The sequence below is a fragment of the Colossoma macropomum genome, unplaced genomic scaffold, assembly GCF_904425465.1.
Source record: "Colossoma macropomum unplaced genomic scaffold, Colossoma_macropomum, whole genome shotgun sequence".
In the NCBI taxonomy this organism is placed as follows: domain Eukaryota; kingdom Metazoa; phylum Chordata; class Actinopteri; order Characiformes; family Serrasalmidae; genus Colossoma; species Colossoma macropomum.
In genome coordinates, this window is record NW_023494795.1 from 14872211 (window position 1) to 14893258 (window position 21048).

The 21048-nt window shown below is 40.9% G+C and overlaps 1 protein-coding gene across 1 annotated transcript in view; it reads left to right on the forward strand.

Annotated features, from left to right (window-relative positions):
* dab1a (DAB adaptor protein 1a) overlaps positions 1–21048 on the forward strand; it is a 198594-nt gene that overhangs the window by 139048 nt on the left and 38498 nt on the right. The window contains exons 5-6 of the mRNA XM_036581581.1: positions 16476–16607; positions 20152–20271. Coding sequence (XP_036437474.1) covers positions 16476–16607; positions 20152–20271 — 252 coding nt within the window. The remainder of the gene's footprint in view (positions 1–16475; positions 16608–20151; positions 20272–21048) is intronic.

Below are 21048 nucleotides of genomic sequence, written 5' to 3' on the forward strand. Positions count from 1 at the left end.
TTTTTATGTGGTTATTCTCTAGTCAGGTATAATCCTGATGCTCAAGATAAATGCAGCAGCCAGGTGTAAACGGGATCTATGTCCCCGTCCTTCAGACACCATTCTGAGAGATTTCCACATTGAAAACTTTGCCTGTCACACAGCAATATGATATCAGTTCTCAGAGGTTTATGACTAGAATTAACGTTTTATTTGTTTTTGGCACGTGACTATGTGAACATGTTTGGGTGCTGTGTTCTGACGGAACTCTTGCATTTTGTTGTCTCTCCAAAAATGAATCACGTCACTGATTTTGAAGGTGGGCTGTGTAAATGTTGGTAAGGTTGCACGTCTTCTGCCAGCCGATCTGTAATCTGCTCAGTTTGATTTTGTTCACTGTAGTTCTGATGTGGCTCAGGTATTATTTAGGTCTCATCTCGCTCCTGATGCTTCCGGATAGCTAATCAGCATTTGCTCAGCTCAACATTTGCTTGACGTTTAATTAAGATGTTGAAGGTGTGCACATCGTGGCCTCTGTGCTTACCCATGAACTTGTCCTTTAGGTCTCAATGTGGATACATTTATGTTCATATTCGCAGAAGTGCTAATCAGCCTTAAGATAACCAAAGGTGGTGTGAAATCAGCAGAATGTGTTATTACTAAAGATGCAAAGTGGTGAACCAGCTGGGTTAAAGTTTGGCACTAAAGCTTTAGAAGGTATTACACACACTGTATGAAATAAAGGTGCTGTGCAGGTACATTTTTCATTCATCAAGGTACAAACAATGTAATTGTTCCCTCAAAGGTACAACAGTGGTTTTAAGGTCCAATTATGAACCTTAAGTAAGTCCCAGGTGAAAAGTACGTATTTGTACCTTTTTCATAACCTAATGCTTTAAAACAGAGCAATAAAATAAAAAGCCTGGAGACGAGACGGGGTGTGTGGAGTCAATACAGCTTAGAAAATATAGTTTCAATGGATTATGGTACAATTATGTTCCCTGACTAAAGGTACTGAGATGTACCATTGAGGGTACCACCCCAGAGACAAGAGGGGTACGGCCCCAGTGACAGTCCCTTTTTTCCTAAGAGTGCAGTATAGAATCCTCCTTTGGAGGTCTCTAGAACGTTTGGGCAGAGGGGCTTTGTACAGAAGCCTCCGTGACAGAGAGACGATCTCTCCACTTCGTCGCAGCTCCTTTTTAACTCATTAAAATGAAAAGCTCTAGTACAAATCCCTCTTACTCACAGCTGAGGAGGGCAACCTCTGCAACCCTTTGACAGGGAGAAGCTGCCCTCCATTTCTCTCATGCTCAAAAAAAACTGAGGTAATCTACAGCTCTGGAAATGAGATATGACCATCTACTAGATAAAGCACAAAAAGAAAAGGAGGCTTTCAGCGTGCAGAGAGAGAGAGAGAACTTTGGATGACTAACAAACCGAAAAATAACATCAGGAAAAAAAGAGTAATACTACGGGGAAAAATAGTATTGGGCAGCATTTTAAAAAATAATGTTGTGGAGAATCTACAACTATACAGGATTTAGTCCTCTATAGTCACAGTCTATTTCTGGGATGTTTGAAAATGGATCTTGTAAGTTGGTATGATTTACTGACGCGTAGAAATGAAATTTGCTGAATGACCCTCACCCCACTCATGTCCAATTTCCATAACCCGTCCAATATGGTTACCCGTTTCAATCAGCACTTAGTTTCATAAGTCAGCCCCTGGCACGCCCGAAGTGTCGTCTCCGCCGTCCGCCGCCTCTGATTTGCATGGAAATGAGATTTGACCAGTCCAATAAAGCAGTTTGGCACACATAAAAACAGCTGTTGATGTAAATGACTATGTCTGTTCCACTTACTCTAATATCATTAGACAGCGTGCGTGGGAGTGGGGGTGCGCGCGGGTTTGAAGGCGTGTGTTCGTGTGTGTATAAGAGGAGGAAAATAGATGTTCAGCAGATAGTTTTTAAAAAATTAAGCAGTCTTTGTGTTAGTAGTTAGTGTTTGTGCTATTGCTGATGTAGCTAATAAGTAATGGAAGTTTATAACCACCATTTAATTTCAGGGAACAAAAAAACTTTCTGAAGTAGAACAATGGAATGCAAAAACATTCAAACAAGTTTCAAAACATACCAATCACTCCCCATTGCGTGCAGCCCATTTATAGAAACCTGAACTATACTAGAAATTTAAATTGTTTTTTTCTGTCACAAAAGCCAATTCATTTACATTTATCCCCCTATTCAGGTTACAGCAGTTTAGCCCCGCTCCTTAATGCTGAGGTTATTAGGATGGTTTCAGCCCTGATTGCATTTTCAATGAGGCACAATACAAGTCAGACAAAACTCTTATTTTTAAAAACTTGCATATTCACTACAGTAAAGATCATGTTCTGGAGTTTCCTATGAACACACACAAACACACACTTGCGTTATACATCTCTCCATATGCCGTGGCGTCCCCTGAGGGAACCATGGGCGACTGATTTCTCAAGATCCTTTCCACTGCCAACCTCAAGGGAGTCATTTTGACTGCCCACCCGCTTGTTCGTGTGTGTGTGTGTGTGTGTGTGTGTGTGTGTGTGTGTGTGTGTGTGTGTGTGTTGGCACAGGTGGCATGTGTGATTGAGTTCAGTCCTCTCCTCTCTAATTACCTCTCTCTCAGGCCCAGTCGCCTGCAGACACAGAGGAGGAGCGGCCTGCACTCATCTGTCCCTCTCTCCCTCTTCCTCTCTCTTGCTCTCTCTCTTTTTCTCTCTCTGTTATTGACATAATACTGTATCTCCCCCTTCCTTCTGTTTTTCTCATTGTCTTTCTCCCTTCTTTTACCCTCTTTCCCTCTCACTCTCCCCCTCGCTCGCTCTCTATCCTCCATACTCTGTTCTTCTTTCTTTGTCTTTCTCTTTTGCTCTCTCCTCCCTTTCTCTTCCCTTTTCTTTTCTTTCTTTCTTTCTTTCTTTCTTTCTTTCATTCTCCCTCTTGTGCCATCTGTCTCTCTCCTTTTCTGTTTTCTGTATCTCTTGCACGCTCCTTCTCTTTTTCTTTTCTCTTTTCTTCTCTCTGATTCTCTCCCTCTCCTGTCTTTCTCCCTCTTTCCCTCTTTCTTTCTTTCTCTCTGTCCCTCCCCCTCTTTTCTTCTGCTTCTCTCATTCCATCCCTCTTTTGCACTCTCTTGTTCTGTCTCTCTCTCCCTCCATTCCTTCCATCCCTTTCTATTCAGTCCCTCCACCCTTGTCTCTCTCTCACCCCCTCTTCACCTCTCTTTCTCCCCATTTCTTCCATCTATTTCTATTTAATAGCTCCGCCTTTGTCTCTCTCTCTCGTTCCCTCTCTCCTTCTCTCCCTCTCTCTCCCTTTCCATTTCTTCCATCCCTTTCCATGCGCTCCCTCCTCTCTCTCTCTCTCTCTCTCTCTCTCTCTCTCTCTCTCTCTCTCTTCCTCCTCCTCCTCCTCCTCCTCCTCCTCCTCCCTCTTGGTCTTGTTTTCTCTCCAATCAAAAGCTGTGTCCATAACTCTTGGCATCGCCATGGCAGCCACTAATTAGTGGCTACCTGGCACCGTGGCAACAGCATGTTTTGGAAGTCAGGGTTGAGTGATCGGAATAATCACATGTTGTCTATCGCTCATACTGAGATTATTAAATATGAACACACTCACCGTGACCTCCGCTGTGTGTGTGTGTGCGTGTGAATGAGGTGTCTCCTACACGATTACACACAGAGACTGTAATAAAAACAACACATCTTCCCTTATGGCATGTGTGAGACAGGCGTATGTTCAGATATGAGAAAGAGAGCAGATGAGAGAGTGTGAGAGTATGTTTGAGAGAGTCTCCTCGTATCGGAATGAAAGCCAGGCAGGCAGGTTTTTGGCTGCTAAGTGAATGTCTTTGGGCATGCTGTGACAAGGAGACGCTGAAGCATTGGCTCATCTGCAACATTAGTGCAGTGACTAATGTCTGAATGGAGCAAATCAATGAAAAGCCCCTCTCTCTCTCTCTCATATATATATATATATATATATATATATATATATATATATATACACACACACACATAGGTAGGTAGATAGAAATATAGATAGATATGTATATATAGATACGTGTATGTATATATATATATATATATATATATATATATATATATATATACATATATATATATATGTGTGTGTGGATGTGAGTATGCATGTGTGCATGAGAGAACGACAGAGAGATTAATGGAATGTTAGAGAAGAGTGAGAGAGATGGAGTGTAAGAGGAGAGAGAGATGAGTGCTGGGAAGGCCATAAATCAGTGTAAAGTCTGTTAATGAGACAGCGCTGGCTGTGGAATATGAAAGCTAAAAGGTGAAGGACAGTGGACGCGCTGTAGCTGAAGACAGACGGATTCTCCACTAGAGAATAAGAAACAGGGGCCTCATTTATGAATTGTTCATATGAACAGATTTAATCTGAATTAGTGATTTATAAAATGTGAGTTTAATGTAAAAAATGTAAATAGCTCAGCGCAAGTTTCCAACCCGATGTACAGACCTTTACAACTGGCAGTGCCAGAGTGCTACATGTGTTAGAGTGCACAGTTCATGAGCATTGGGTTTTTTAAAAGATTTGTATGCAAGTGTTTAGAAAGAAATCTTTTATCCGGGCCAGTACAAGAGGTGAAATGGATTTGTTACATTTTAAATGTTTAATTTATCCAAATTTACGGAGTATGTCATTGTCTCTTCAACTTCACAGAAGACAGAAAAAAAACCTTTAATTTCAATGTATTCTAAAATTACAATATTTTATTGCTATTATAAGTAATTTTAAGTAAATCTGGACCTTTTCTGTGGATGGATGACTTTTTAAAATAAAAGAAGTATGTCCTATCCTGATTTAGATTAAAAAAAATTCTATGCTTTTATTAATTAGTTATACTGTAAAGCAAAAGTAGTTCTAAGTAGTTCTATTACTACTTACACTGTAAAGCTTCCTTGCGTCTATGAAAGGTGATCTATAAAAAAAGAAATAATACTAATAAACTGATGTAAGGCAGATTTATAACGCAGCTGCTTTAACATTGTGCAAACATTTTATAAAAATCAAACATTTTGGACAATTATATGCTTTGGGGGAACAGTTTAGGGAAGGCCCTTTTCAATGTTAGCATGACTGAGCTCCAGTGGAGTCCCAATGTCCCAATATTTTTGTCCATATTGTGTGTGTGTGTGTGTATGTATGTGTGTATGTATGTATGTATGTATGTGTATATATATATATATATATATATATATACACACACACACACTCATACTCTTGCACAGACACATGCATGGGCGAGAAAAGATAAAAGAGAGTGAGGCGATGACTCTGCATGGTGTCTTACAGTGTATGTGTTAGTGTGTGTGTGTGTCTGTGTGTGTGTTGATGCCTGTACTTCTGCAAGCATCAATACACACACAAGATCTGGCATGTGCTTATCAGACTTTAACACATCACTAGTCACATGTTGCATACTATACTTACAGTCAAGCTCGCTCTCTCTCCTCTTTTTCCCTCTCTCTCTCTTTGTTTCTCTCTCTGTTTCTCTTTCTCTCTCTTGCTCTCAGCCTCTCTCTGTGTCTCTCTGCTCTGCCTCTCTCTGCTGTGTTTCATGCCCTGGCGGTGTGGTGTTGTGTATGTGTGCCTGTGTACACTGTGAGCAGGGCGTTTTGCTGCAGGCTGAAGTAGAGCTGGGCTTTAGTGTACATTGTGTTTGGAAGCTTGTCTAACTCCTCTGTGACTCTGCTGAAGCTTCTCTTCAGTGTAATCTGGCTCCTACAACACAATTCAGCCTTTTAGCTGTGTGCATCGGTGTGCGTGTGTGTGCTTAAGTCTGTGTATACATGCTCAATCTTCAGGATTGGAGCCACAGGCAATGAGAGTTGGAGAGTTGAGTGGAGTTTTGCTGTGTTGATGTAACAGTGGTCTCACACAACACATTGTATTGGTGTTAGGTACTCAAAGTATTATGTAGAAAATGTTTTGTGTTAAGCTTGTATTACTGTATACGTTGCAGTACTTACATCTAAACCCATCTCAAACCTTGTTCATGTGATCAGACAACACTGATTCAGACTACACTGACTGATCAGACTACACTGACTACATTCACTGATTACACAATTTGGCCCAATTTTGACATAATTTTGTTGCAGCCAGTAAGTTTCCAGCGTCAGACCCAAATATGAGCATCAGGATCGGTGAACAAGTCTTGTGGTGTGACTTAATCAAAGAACAGTGAAGTGTCATCTGGGATGCTCCACGACACCCCACCAAAAAGTCTAGCATGTCAGAATTCCGTGTATTTTTCCGCCTAGTTTAACATCTCCTACAACACACTCTTTAGCATTAAACAATAGGATGACCGAGTGCTCTCTGGTGCACTTCTGTAAAAATGGCAAAGAGAAAGAGGGATGTCTTGCAGCTTTCAGACGGGACAACGAAACAGAGGAAAGGTTTGTTGAGCTATGGCAACAGTACCCCTGCCTTTCTAACGTTTCCTTGAAGGAGGACCATGACAGAGTCCAAAAGGATAAATCTTGGCAAAAAGTAGCACTTAAAGCGTCTGTTTACATACAGTGAACCTGGTGGCCAGCTACATTTACATAATGTTCTTGATATGTTAACACATTCGTTACCTCAAGTCCTCATTGAATGGATAGACCCATGCTGTCCTCTTTGTGACACCCAGGAATAGGTTCAAATTTTTTTCTTTTTCTTTTCAGAGCACAAAACTGCCAGCATCACGCGTAGCGCTTCTGTAGCCATGATTCATAGTTTCTTAATCCGCCTCCTTGATGACCTGTGAACTCAAAAATGTGAACGATAGCCGTCTCGATTAAGACATGGCACAAACTTATGGCACTATGGCAATCTGACATAGTGACCATTGTAAAAGACAAAAATATAGTGTAGTCCTGGATGCTCTGGAGCAGAAGGCCTATGGGGAAAAAATGCCATGAAGCAGGAGTGCCATAGAGCAGGGATCTTTAAAGAACATTCATAATGTAAAGGTTCTATACCAATTTAAGGGTTCTTTCTAGAACCTTAACCTTGTGGAAGTTCATTCACACTCACATCATTTGCAAAGAAAGGTTCTTTAAAGAACCATCCATTTAAAGCTTACTTTAGAGAGTCAAAAGTGGCTCCTCTCTGGCTTTACATAAGGAACCCTTTTTGGCTTTTTTATTTTTAAAAGTTTAAGGTCACCATACCCAGTGCCATGTGTCAAGTAGAGGGGTATTAACTCCCTTCCCCCAGCAATGGGCTGTAGAGCAGTGGAATTGTGTTCTCTGGTGTGTTGGAGCAGCATTAAATATTTTTGGGATGAGTTGGAGTGGCCTCACCAATGTTCACACTATTAACCTTGATTTAAAAAAAACAGATGAGCAGGTATCTACAAACCTTTGGACATGTAGTGTAGCTAACCAGTAATGGAAGCTTATACCCCCACATAGGTTGCATTGGTAAAAGCAGGATCAGCTTCATTTATGAAGCCTGAATTTTGTCCATATTTCTATGTTTTTTTAAAGCTAACTGTAAGTCATACAGCCTGAAACCAAGTACACAAGTCTGATTGAAATTGCTTGACAACTCTATGCTGTTTGAGGCAAATGTGATATGATTTAGACATGCAATTTGCACAATACTTATACTAATCAGTAGAATATAAGTTTCTATTAGCTATATGTTCATCATGGCTTCAAAGCATCTCACTGATCAAACTGCTCTTGCCCGAAAGGCTACATTTGGGCGTGAGGGGAAAATTGTGTGCATTCCCCTCCTATATATGTCGACTATGTATGTGTGTGTCTGTGTATGCATCTGTATGCGTACTGTAGATAAACCTGACTCAGTGCACAAGGTTACCATAAATCTGCTTCCATGAGGATAAATACCAAACACACGCACACAGACTTCTCTCATTTCTCTCTTTTAAAGGGCACCATAGACATTATTTCTCATTAGACCCACAGCCTGGGCGCTTATCATGCAGGGGACGAGTTTCATACTCAGAGAAGGACCCGGCATCAGCTCCCCCATATTTGTGCTTATAGTTCATCTCTGTAATAATGATCCTCCTCTCTGTAATGATGCAGGCTGCTTTTATTTCATTACATCAACCCTCTTTGGAGAGCGAGACCTTACTTACAGGGCTGATCACTCACTCCGCTCTCTCCTCTGACTCATCCCCCTTGTTTTTCACCTCCAAGTGAACGAAGGAGGCAGAAAAACAAAGTGTTTGTCTCTCTCTGCCTTTCCTGTGCCGCACAGTGATGAATGGATGACGAGCCCGCTTTGGTGCGCCACGGCTTTTGGGCACCGCTTCAAGGCGGCAGATGCTGGCTTGCATTTTGGAGGGTGAAAGATTGAACAATTAGAGCAACGCCACCTCCCCATACAAGCGTCTGCCACTTCGGGTATGAGTTCAGCTGTTTTCTGCCTCCTCTGCCTTTATCATTCTCCTTCACTCTCTCAAGCACGAGCTCACAAAGACAGTGGAGAATTGGATGATTCACATATTGTCTATGTAATGTCTCTGCAGTGTGCATTTGTAGCAGTAGCTGCGCAAATAAGTCGTTTAGAGCAGCAATTATTAGTTGACAAAGTCAATTAGTCTCCAGCAATATCAGTTACGGGAAAAGGTTGTTTGCTTGAAAACAAAAGAGCTCTATGATGTTTATTATATATACATTAACTCTGACAAATTTCAGTACACTACAGGAAGTGTTGGGGGCGATGTGGCTTCTGTTGGGATCAGAACTTTATATGGGCTAGTGGTGGTAATGGGGAAATGAGGGTTCACCAGAAATATTCTAAATCAGCCACTACTTGTTCCTGCTGCCAGGCAGCAATATTGCATGTTCTGGTGAAATAATTTGTAAAATACTGGCAAGGCATGTTTTAAGAACAGGTCAAAACAGGATGGCACAAGCTTAGTTTTGAGAAGTGTGATAGTTGACATCCAGAATTGAGGTCAAGATACATGTTGTCAGGGTTCTCGCAAGCAAATTCTTAATTTTACACCAAGATTAGGACAAGTTAGGTTAAAACAGGAATGTACAATGAAAAGAAACAGTCTAAGAGACAGAAGGCAACTTTTTTTGGAAATAAGGCTGAGAACTACATATGAACGCAGCTTGAAGGCCACTGCTTACCAGATGTGTAGCATCACATATCAGAGCGCTAGTAAGGTAGAGTGCATGCAGTGAAAGCTCTGTTAAATGTCAAAATCTAGTTCATTTTTGCATTCATCATTCGTAAGTTTTTCGAGCTGAAAGATATGAGGCAAAAAAAGGATAATTTGTCTGTTCATCTTAAAGACTCACTGTCTTGCACTGCGTAAATGTCAAGCGTTAGATCTACTGTGGCTTTCTGTGGTCTCCAAATTGCTTTAATTTAATGTGGTAATTGCAAAACGCTGAGTGGTAAACTGCAACGTGCTGAGAAATCGAACAATGCCTGGAGTCCCTGAGTACCAGAGTGTGTTGCCTGGAACGTCTGTTCTGGTGTGCTTACATTTATTAAAAACAATCATTTAAAATTTTTGGACACTACACAACATGGCACGTCCGGTGTGTGGTGGCCATAAGACTTGTTTACCACCTAGTCATTTCATGTGACTTGTATCTGGATTGGAACCTGATAAGATTTCAACCACATGCACTTATACTTGGTAATCAAATGCATCTCCCGTTAGTCAAACTCAAATGTGATTTCTATGTGGCACGTAAAATGCAAATTGGCTCATATACAACAACCAGTCAAGTCGAGGGTTTTATTGTCATTCCATCTATGTACAGTGGAGTGAAATTACGTTCCTCCAGGAACAAAATGCAACAAGGAACAAAAGTACAGAAGTACAAAGTACAAAATTACGAAGTGCGAACGTGCAGACGATGTGCAAACAAAAATGAAGCTAGAAACAATGCAATAAATACGATAAATTAAACAGACATTAGACACAGTAAACAGACCGGACAGTGTAGCACCGACACAGCACAGATTTCTGGACATGAGGTAGTGGAATAAAGTGCAGACATATTTAACATGATGTGATCTGTAAGTTACGTCAGACAACTTACATAAACGCAGCAGTTACTGAGCTAGTAAAACGAGTGTTTTACTACCAGTCACCAGTGTTGTGCCTCATTTATCCTCTTCTTTAAAGGAAAAAAAAGTTGAAAGCTTGGAAATCAGTCTTCCTGCTGTTATTCTTTTCCTTACGCCAGCTTTACACTAATTTACAAGATGATGGCTGTTGAGAATAAATGGCTTCCTATATTAGTCATCAAACTCGTGGACTACGTGCGTTAAAACAATGTATTGTAATGACATGGTAAATAATGACGAGGTAAAGTACAGACGAAGGTAACCAAACTGCCGCTTTATTTTTCCTAGCCCAGGCCTATTAAGGCTGCTAAGTTAAACAGTTAAGTGGCACTCAAGTGGGCTTTTTTTGCCTACCATATGCAGAACAGCAGTATGAGGAGGGGTTTTGGTTGTCGAATGTGGCTTGGAGAGACGGATGCATTTACACTTGTATAATATCTGGCTAAAATGCACCTTAGAGAACCTCTTGAAGTGGTTTGAGGGATCAGATGTGAAACTGTTTTAAATGCTTCTTTGGTGCGTTTACACCTGCATTTTTATGTGGATAAACTCTATCCAGAAATTTAAATGATGCCTAAGATGCAGGAGATGACCAGGGTCCAAGCTGAATCTAGCCTAGACCAGGTACCGCTGGGACCCAAACCTGAATTTAACCAATAGATCTTACTTTTGTACCACTAAGCAGTGGTTTTGCAGGGCATTCCTTTAGACAGATAAGTGTGGCTTAAACATAGTCACTATGGCTCTCTATGTGTGTGTATAATGACAGAGGATCAGTTAAATAGAACTAGATGTGCTTCCTTTGGGTTTTCTGTGGTATTGATAGAGTGACACACTTGCACAAACAGATACACTCACAGGAGATGGTGTGTGTTTAGGGAGGGGGTGTTATTGATCAATAATGGACTCAGTAGGAGCAGAACTATGGAGTTATGCCACTATCGCATGCCAAACAAGAGCTGCCTCCTGGTCTGATCCTTTACCCACAAAGCCTTTCAGCCATGGGAAAAGAATGGTGGCTGCTACAGGCCAGAGAGAAAGAGAGAATGTAGCTTGCTGGTATTGCATAGAGAGAAGGACAAGAACAGATATGCAGAACCGAATGGAAAGCTGGAGAAATAGGGCAGGCTTATTTTCACTGTTCACACAGAACCCAGCCTAATCCTCCCATGATGCCTTGCAAACAATGGTTAGCGGCGTAGCTCAAGGGGAATCGTGGGCCTCTGTTCGCTCATCTGCGCTGCTTTAGGAAATCTCATCCCCGTTTGGGACCCTCAGTCTCACTTTTCCATTCCCGTTCTCTTGCCTGTCTTTGAGCCCATAATAACAATCGGCACAAGCTCCAGGAGAGGGTTATATATTCTTCCGGCCTAAACGCTTTCAAATGAGTGGTAAACTGCGCAGTTTATCGCAAACTATTGGCCTGTGGCTACAAAAGGACCCAATAAAGCTTTAGTGAATTAGCGCGTGTGTATTGACTGCGAGTGTGAATGTGTGTGTAGCATTGGGTTAATTAGCTGTGAATGTGTGGTTTTGAGAGGCTTAGCGCTGGACTGTAGTCTCTCATTATCTCTGGAACAGCAGCGTTCCCCATCCACCGCCTCTCCTTCTCTCTCCACCTAAATAACACACCAACGCCGAGAGATAAGCTAAAACACAATCATCACTAATGTTTAACACGTCCCCCGTTGCCGGCACCTCCTAATAAGCTTTGTTTGCGCATTGCTATTATGAAGTTATATTGCGTGCTAATACGTGCTGATTTATAAGTCCCTTTTTTGACTCTCTTTTTCTTATGAGCATTTGGTGGCTGTTAAACTGCAATTAAATCTTATTGTGCCGGGTTATGTTATTTGTAGGATTCGGCTTGAGGTTAAGGTTCTAGGCACAAATGAAGCAGCCAAAGATTATTCAGTTTCTTGCAGATGCCACTAATAAGTAGTACAATATCTGACACAGATATTGAAAAAAATAGCGTCTGCTGATACTGATGGAGTTTACTGTTTTTGTTGCTATGCCTTTAAGACCGGTATTAGATGAATTACCTCTGATTGACTGCCTTGTTTTGTGCCTCGCTCAAAAAGTGCTTGAGTTAAAACCTGGAACTTCAGTATGAGTGGGTATGCTAAACTGCTGTAGGCTAGTAGTGTCCAGATCTAATGCTCTATCCCAGGGGTCACAAAGCGCCAGCCCGCAGGCAAGATGTGACCGCTTCATATGGCCCATCCCATGTTTACAGTTTGTCCTTAAATCCGGCCTGCAAATCATTTTCTTTTTTTTCCCGTTTTTGCAGCTGAATATTTACATTTGACGGGTAGATTTAGTGGCTGGATGCTGCAACATAAGCTATATAAAATTAGCTCAGGCTGTTAAAAACATAAATAGGATGCTGCACATAAGAGAAATCATTCACATGAAAACCTGACGCAGCATAAATGCAGTACACTGACCGGACTTGGCTGTAATTTAGCTTTAACTAACTTAGATATTATTCTAATGTAGACTGATCATTAAATCTGCCTTCATGGATTTACTTGACGTAGCAGTAGACACACGTTAGAATTTATGCATTAATGGAATTTTCAAACAAATCCACCAAGAACACAGATCTGACTGGTTTTCCAGCATTTCCTCTCATTAACTACACTCGCATTCAGCAATGTGTTCCACAGAATTCTACTGCTAAATAAGTAGTTGCAAATAAACAGTAGTAGCTGCTACTAGCCTCCCTGGGAGAAGACCAGCTAGCTAGTGGCCCCCAAGAAGTTTGAGACTCCTGCTCTAACAAATTAAGTTAATATGTTAGCCATAGGTTAACACACTAGCCCCAAGCTAGCATGCTAGTCACGATACAATGAGTGTGTTTACATGCACTTAATAATCCGATAACTGCAGAAAATTGGATTTTGTGAGTAAGCCGATCAACGTGTTTATATGCACTTGAGTAATAAGATAATGTGAAAACTCTGGGTCTGCATGAATCAGACAGTGATCGGATTTCTGCTTTGCAACCAGCCAATAAACTCACAGAAGAAGACGCAACGTAAGACTCAAACTTCATGCCGCTGCTTTTTAAATTTTTTTTAAACATTGTGCCACTTTATCTGAAAATATGAACATACTTCATCTAGAAGATGAAGAATATTCAAATCCTTCATTTCGTTGAGAATGTGTTTAGTTTCAGTGTCTCTCAAAAAGTGTTTTTCTGCATCTCATGGCAACACTGCTTGCTTATTTCCGGTACCGTGGTTTGTTTTCACGCATGCGCAGACTGAGAAATCTGAAAGAAATCAGAGTAAGAGTTCACATGCACTCTGAAATCTGATTACTGAGCTAAAATCCAGCCTCTTTATTGGATTTCTTAATCAGATTTCTAGACCTTACTCTGGTATAAGAAATCAGAGTATGCTGTTTACAAAACTGTTTGAATAATCAGATAACTGCAGAAATCCGATCATGATCGAATTGAGTGCATGTAAACTCACTCAATAATATGATTTGCTGCAATACAGTTCTACTCAGTGTACTCACACTCACAAGTCTCACTGTCTTGTTACATTCCTACTATCTGCTTATTTTTCATGTCAGTATTAAGCTACATGTGGCTACTGTTGTCATGTGCGCTGCTTTGCTTTACGTTATTTTTGCACCACAAACAATTCTGTAATATTTCAGGCTACATTTGTTGCAGAATCGGTGGTTCATTCATTCTTTCTTCCAGCATTTCCCGATAAGGCTTTGCGGGCTGAAACTGTGGAACTGGTAACATGATCGCTGTGATTGCAGTGTCATTTCCTGGGCAACAAGACAACACCTGAAGTCTCAAATCAGATTTGATGAAAGTATCAGAGATGTGACTGAGCTGTCAGGAGAGCGACAGCATAAGCAATGGAAAAGTGACAGTGTTAGTAAAGTAGATGGACAGGAGGTGCCTTTATTTAGACAGAATCATAGGCAGAACATGGGACACTCATCATGAAGTGTTATGGCACTGATGAGAACAGTGTTTCTTCACTCTGTCTGTGTGTTTCTGCAGAAGACCCTCAGATTATGGGTCATTATGATGGAAAGCTCGCCCTATGCAGTGTGTAGTGGTACCACAGCCCTCCTTTCGCAAGCTCGGGGCAAACATTCCATTCTGTGAAATTGGTAGAGGAAGGCTACTGTCGAATGGCTTCACAAGTAATTAATCTTTCAAGGATTTTCTCTGCTTCCAATTTTAAACCACCCAGAAGGAATGGAGGCACAGTTATTTTGTGTGGGGGGGGATTTCACATCTAAGGCTCAGAAGGCACTCGAAAGATTAAAGCTTATGGGTGGAGGAGGGGCTTTTTTGCTTTGTATTACATTTATTCCTCGAAGACAAGCCATTTTTTTTGGTACGTTGCCATATATTAAAAAAAATGTCAGAAATTGTCCATGTTTTATTTAGCTCTGAATCCGTGTGCCCAGAAGCAGAAGAGGAAATAATTTAATCAAACTGGATGTTATTACCGCATTAGCCATTAGTATCTGATCCCACGTTACTGTTACAAAAACGCAGTGAACTTGGTGGTTTATTACATGGATTCCCGATATCGTGGCAGGGCTGCGACTTGCAGTAACCTCATTTTAAAGTTTTTACAACAAAGAACTTTGCTCTTGAAAGCAGCCTAGGTTTGTTTAACATGTCACATAGGGTGACGTGAATTTAAGAGCAGAAAATAGCACCTTATACAGTCGAATGAATCCCCTGTGAGATGACACGGCCTGTAAAAGTCTGGAGTGAACTGTCAAGCCCTTGGGGCGTACGTCTCTTTCTCCAACCCTGGGAGCACGCATTGTGCTGCTGATGTTATAATGAGCAGGCATGGAGTGGGTGAAGAGGAGATGATTGCCACTTGCGGAGGATGATTTGGGCGGGTGATTGCCGCATGACTCCCTTTGCGGCACAGGAGCAGAGCTCTTGACCCGCTCCAGTCCTTTGCGCCTCCTCTAGAGAGCTCCTCTTCTGAGACCGTCTGACGCCCCCTAGATTCAGACAGTCAACTCCTGCTGGGTTTGATGGCTTCTTCTACTAAAGAGCTCTTGGGAATTTGGCACAGTGGCATGTGCCTCCAGCATTCAAGCAGAGACGTCTGTTTCTTGCAGCTGTCAAAAATTTGGGGACACCTCACTTTTCAAAATAGATTTAATAAATGGGCATGTTTCCTTTGTCCATTTGCAGTAGTGTTGCAGTACTCGAGTGTGATGTGAAGACCAGGCTCGCTTCTGTAAATGAATGGTCTCCGTCTCGTCTCAGTCTCTACTTCAGTCAGACTCTTTCTCGTCTCAGTTTTGTGGTAAGGTGGACTTGGAAACTGTTCTCAAGAACAGATCTCGATCTGAGGTAACTGGAAACTAAACGTTGTTTCTATCAATTTTGAATATCGGCAAAACCTTCAAACAGAATAAAACAAAACAATACTTTCTCAACATGTTTAAATAAAATCTGTTTACTGCCAGTTGGGTATATAATTGATTCTTTCCACCCAGGCTTTAACTGGGTATCATTTTGTTGATGTTATTTGCTTCCAAAATTCAAAGACATTGGAATGTTACTACTACTATCTTCTACTACTAATATCTTTTTATTTACTAATAAAAATGGATGTATGTTGTTTGGTTTATATTCAGTTGAGTTTAGGTGGTGATTCTGAATAAGTTTTAGAGAAGAAAAGAAAGACAGTAACCTCACCATCATCTTGGACTAAGACTATAAGATATTTTAGGCTATATATTGCTTATTATCTTTATAATACAGTATAATTTATTAGTATTTATGGTGTGTAATGAATGATAATGCATGTACAGTGAATGTCTTGCCACTTCTGAACTGTCACTCTATGAAGTCATGGTTTTGACTCAGACTTGCCTTTACATCACTAGTTTTCTGTGCAAAAACTTTAAAACTGCCATACCCCTTACATTTTATTCCCTTGTTGTGATGTCAGCACTCAACAGCATTTAAATCTTTCAGGTGTTTGAGCCAAAAGATTGTTTAATATGGGTTTTTTTTAACAATACTTTGGGGGGGGTATGGAGAAAAGCGTCAAATAATTATTTAGGCAAAACCTTATCATACCAAAGAAGACCCTTTGATGAACATGAAACTGAGTGAGACCCAAAATGTTAGCAGGTTATGCTGCACCATTGCAAATATTTTATCTTAGTTAATTGAAAAATAACACTAAAAATTTCAAAAGTAAGGTGTCCCCAAACTTTTGCCAGACAGTATATTTTACTCTAGTGCTTCTGCATGTCATCTCTCCTGTCTTGACTTATCGGCGCTATGCAGTGAGTGTAACTGGGTTTACCTCTGGGTTAATTTTGCAGGTTCTTCAGCACCACCATGCAGTTCATGAGATTTCCTACATTGCCAAGGACATCACGGACCACCGGGCCTTTGGCTATGTGTGTGGGAAAGAGGGCAACCACCGGTTTGTGGCCATCAAGACGGCTCAATCTGTGAGTATTTCTTATGGATTGCAGAACTGTTTATATCTGTACGTTTACCAAATAAAGCTTTCCAAAATATCCTTAATGTTTTAAATAGGAAAAGCCTTCAGAGTCTTTATTGATGTTCATAACATTGGCAGTTATTAAAAACAATTTACATGTTCTTAAAGGAAATTTGCAAAAAAAAATCAGATTATTCTAGAGAAACTCTTTGGGAAGAAGACATGCCTGTCTAAAATGCAAATATTGTCATTTTATTTACTGTCCAAAATGACCAGTGAACTTTAGTGTCTTCTGAGGTTTTATATGTAATGTTGATAATAAAAAGTGGCAAATTTGAAAAGCAAAGTTTTCTTTGGCCAAAAGCTCATCTCAGAACTGTTGTAAAACAATGTTTGAGACATCAGACAGTGTACTCGTAACCGTTTCATGCCGTAGCTTCAAGAGACATTAAGCACTACAGACGTGTGGTTCCTGAGACCACCACTGTGAACCATTCTGAGTTGGTAAGTTTCTCTAGAACGGAGCATTTCACATCAAACTCGTTCAGAATCCCAGGTTTGTTTTCACACGAAAGAACTTCTTCCAAGCCATGGAATAATTGCAGAGTTCCATATGTGACCTTTTTGCACAGTTTTTTTTAACAATAATAGGTTTAGCTCTTTACTGTTTTTGGCAAAAAAGGGATGGCAATAGAGTCAAATCAGCACCCAAATGTTTGCAAACTACTGTGTTACTTGACCTGCAGGAGGATCAGGGATCGCTCCCATGCATAAAAACATTTTTTCTCACTTGGTCAAACCAAGCTCTCCTGGTGCCCACCCTTGGATCCCGGATCAAGTTATCGGCCCCTGGGCACAAATATTTGTTGGGCCACTACCTGACTACCTTTTTTTTGGGTGGTCAGTCAATTTTTATATCACAGCAGGTTACACAAGGCCTATTCAGCATCAAAATGGCGGTACACTGACCACGATGTTCGGCACATCACTGCATTTTTTTTTTTTCTTCAATTGAGGCACAACAACAGCGAGATTACATTAATGAGAGCACAGGTTAACATCAAAAATGCTTTGTTTTTTATGCATGTTTTACCTACGATGACAGTTCAGGGATAATTGCTGACAAAGAAAGTGCTTTGGCTTTGGCGGGATACACTGTTAAAATGGTTCATCAGATGTACCTAAAAAAAATTACTTCATGTGGTAACAAACAATTGAACTGGTTTTATTCTTTTTTAACTTAAACATTACTTTCATTTGAAAGAATCATTCATTCAAAGTATTTAAGTTGAATAAAACTAGTTAATGTACTTGTTACCACATGAAGTATTTTTTTTAGGTAGATCTGACGAGCCACTTTTTAAAGTGTACCCTGCCAAAGTACCAGCTCTCATATTTAAAGATCCCCCAGCACGTCTTTTGAATATCCAGAGCTTCAAATTCAAAGTAGTTTCACAGGAACACTGGCTCACTATTAAAAACCTGAAGGTAGGTAGTGATGGATGGTGAAATGGTTACTAAGTAGTGACAGGAGGAGAAAATAAAGTGGACGTTCAGAAAATACAGGGTGATTCAAAAAGATTCATCCAATTTCCAAATGATTTATTTTACTTGTAAATCTTTACAGAACAATGCAGTAAATTGTACAATGTTTGAGTGAGCATAAAGTTTATTATGAAGTTTTATATCCAGCTGTAGGGACAACATCAACACAGTCAAATTCATCCCATACTTCATTGAGCATGTCGGGTGTCGCTGTACTCACAGCTCTTTTAATGTGATTTCGGAGATCATCCAGTGTTGTGGAACCAACGGCGAACACTCTGAGCTGTTGGAGGTTCACTGCAAAAATCACGTTGCACAGTTACGATAGATTCACTCTTTTTGAAGTGGAGAACGCAAAACGCTTTCTGCTTAGGAGTCAGCATCTCCTCGCAGACTGAAGAGAGCCATCTTCCACTGACAGTCAGAAACACTATGACCCCCTCTTTTAATTGGTGTGTGATTGGTTCCTAGGCACCTCACGGTTGTAAAAATATGGCGCTTTGAAAACAGATGAATGTTTTTGAATCACCCTGTACTTGAAGATTTTGATCAGCAGTACCACAATTACACATTAGTTCATTTTTTCACTGTTCTTCTAATGAGGTTCCCACCACGAGTCAAAACAGCAGTTGATATTTTGCTTGCAGGAGCTCCCAGTGGCTCAGGCCCATGGGCACACACCCCAAAACCCACTGGATGGTCCAGGCCTGCTGAAAACAGCTGTAGTCAGAATCGTTTGTTGTATGTTTGGAAAAAAAATTTCATATATGCTTTTACACAGTTAGTGCTGCTTCCAGACTTCGGGGCTGTAGTGTGCATGCGTGCCTAGTTGGCTCACCTGTTCTTTCCAGTCGATACTGCAGCCTCCTATGGCATTTGGAAGCTTTCACCAGGAATCCAAGCACAGCAGAACAAGTGTAGTGAAAATACACCATACATCTTTCTCTGTGGTTTAACACACCCTCCTCTCTCTCCCTAGCTCACTCTCCATGTCTCTCTCTTCTCTCGCTCTCCATCTCTCTCTCTCTGCGCTGCTGCTGCTCTGCAGTGGTGCGACTCTGTGCTGGATGCTGGTATTGATTTCCCATACACAGTCGATGAGTACATGTCGGTTTCTCTCCCTCTCCATCCATTGCCCCTCGCTCTGAACTGCAGGTGACCCTGTGCTGTGTGACACAGATGGATATAAACAGAGCCGCACTCCTTTTTTCTCTGCGGCTGCACGCCGCATTCCCAGGCATTCATTTCATTTCACCCCCTTGGCTGCTTCTTCTCTAACCCATTCCCAGTCTTTCTTTTTTTCCAATTCTCTCACTTCTTTTTTTTAAAGTTTTGTGCCAATATTCTCTTTCTGCGCTTCTCTCTTTTTTCCTTTCTTTCCTCCCCTCTCTCAATTTCTCTATCTCTCTTGCTTTCTCTCTCTGTTTCTCTGTCTCAGTCTCTCTCTATCTCTCTCTCTGTTTTTCATTCTCATTGCTCTTTATCTCTTACTCTGTCTGTCTCTCTCTCTCTCTCCTTCCCCATCTCTCTCTTTCTCCTGCTGTTAATTCCGCTTTTCCCTGTGATGTATGGTTGCTGGCGAAAGCAGCAGAAATATACCCAAAGGCAAGAGCCGAGTGTTCACTGTACATTTGGGCATTTAGTGGGTTATTAGTGACATTTAGACTGCGGCGGGCAGGGGATGCATTTTTAATGATAACGTGGGGCTTTGAAGTGAACTACAAAGTGTGAGTTTGATCAGATGCAGCTTTTTAACATGGAAAGCACTTTGTTCTGCCACCTCTCATCAGAGAGCGTTTAGAGAGGACGGAGAGCAGGTTCGAGGGTCTTTGCTTTCCATTACATATTTATGAAATCTCTGGAGAGTGATGAAGACGACGAAACACAGTGTTCCCTGTAACAGAAGATATTGAGTTGAGTAAGAAACTAAATCAATATCTTTCTGTCTTTCTCTCTCTCTCTCTCTCTCTCTCTCTCTCTCTCTCTCCTCATCTCTTGCTCCTCAGGCTGAGCCAGTGATCCTTGACCTCCGTGACCTTTTCCAGCTGATCTATGAGATCAAGCAGAGGGAAGAGATCGAGAAAAAGGCCCAGAAAGACAAGCAGTGTGAACAAGCGGTGTACCAGGTGACATACAGACACCCGACACGTATGCAAAGCATACACACTGAAAAAATGCATTGACATGGTTCAAGTGTTTGCATCACTTCTATGTGAGTGAAATATATTAAATCAACACACTAACTGTCATTCAGTTCAGACTTACTTTTGTCAGTAATTGACCATTTGCCAAATTTTAAGAAAGTATCGCCTGTCTTATTCATTGTTGCTACGTCCTTCACACCTTCACTAAAGGCTGCCTGGTAGCCTCCATAACACTTGGTACTGCAAACTAAAAAGTTCAGCAGTACAAAGGAAGATGTGTGAACACTCAGGACGGTACATCTGAAACAAAAATAAACTGGCTTTACATGATGTTCAGCGCAGACATACATGTTTGAGAACTGATAAAATACTCAGGCCAATTTAAAATGAACAAAAATAGATGCTGGAAACCACGTTTGCATTAATCAAACCAGGGAAACCATTTAGTCCTTAGTCATTAAAGCAGTAGGTTACTTGTCTAATAATGAGAAGGTTTTAATGAGACATTGCCCCAAAGCAAACAGGAGCTAGTCCGAGCAGCGTTAGATGCAGAGGAGGACGTGTCCTCTTTTACATGAGGTCTTTCAGCAAACTTTAATGAAACAATACAAACAATGGCATGTGTACGAACACATTAATATTTATCTATACACTACAGGTGGGTGATATGGTTAAGATATCATGCTGCGATACGATATTTTCATGATATTTGGACACACAGACACAACACACCAGTCGTGCCACATATAAAGGCATCAT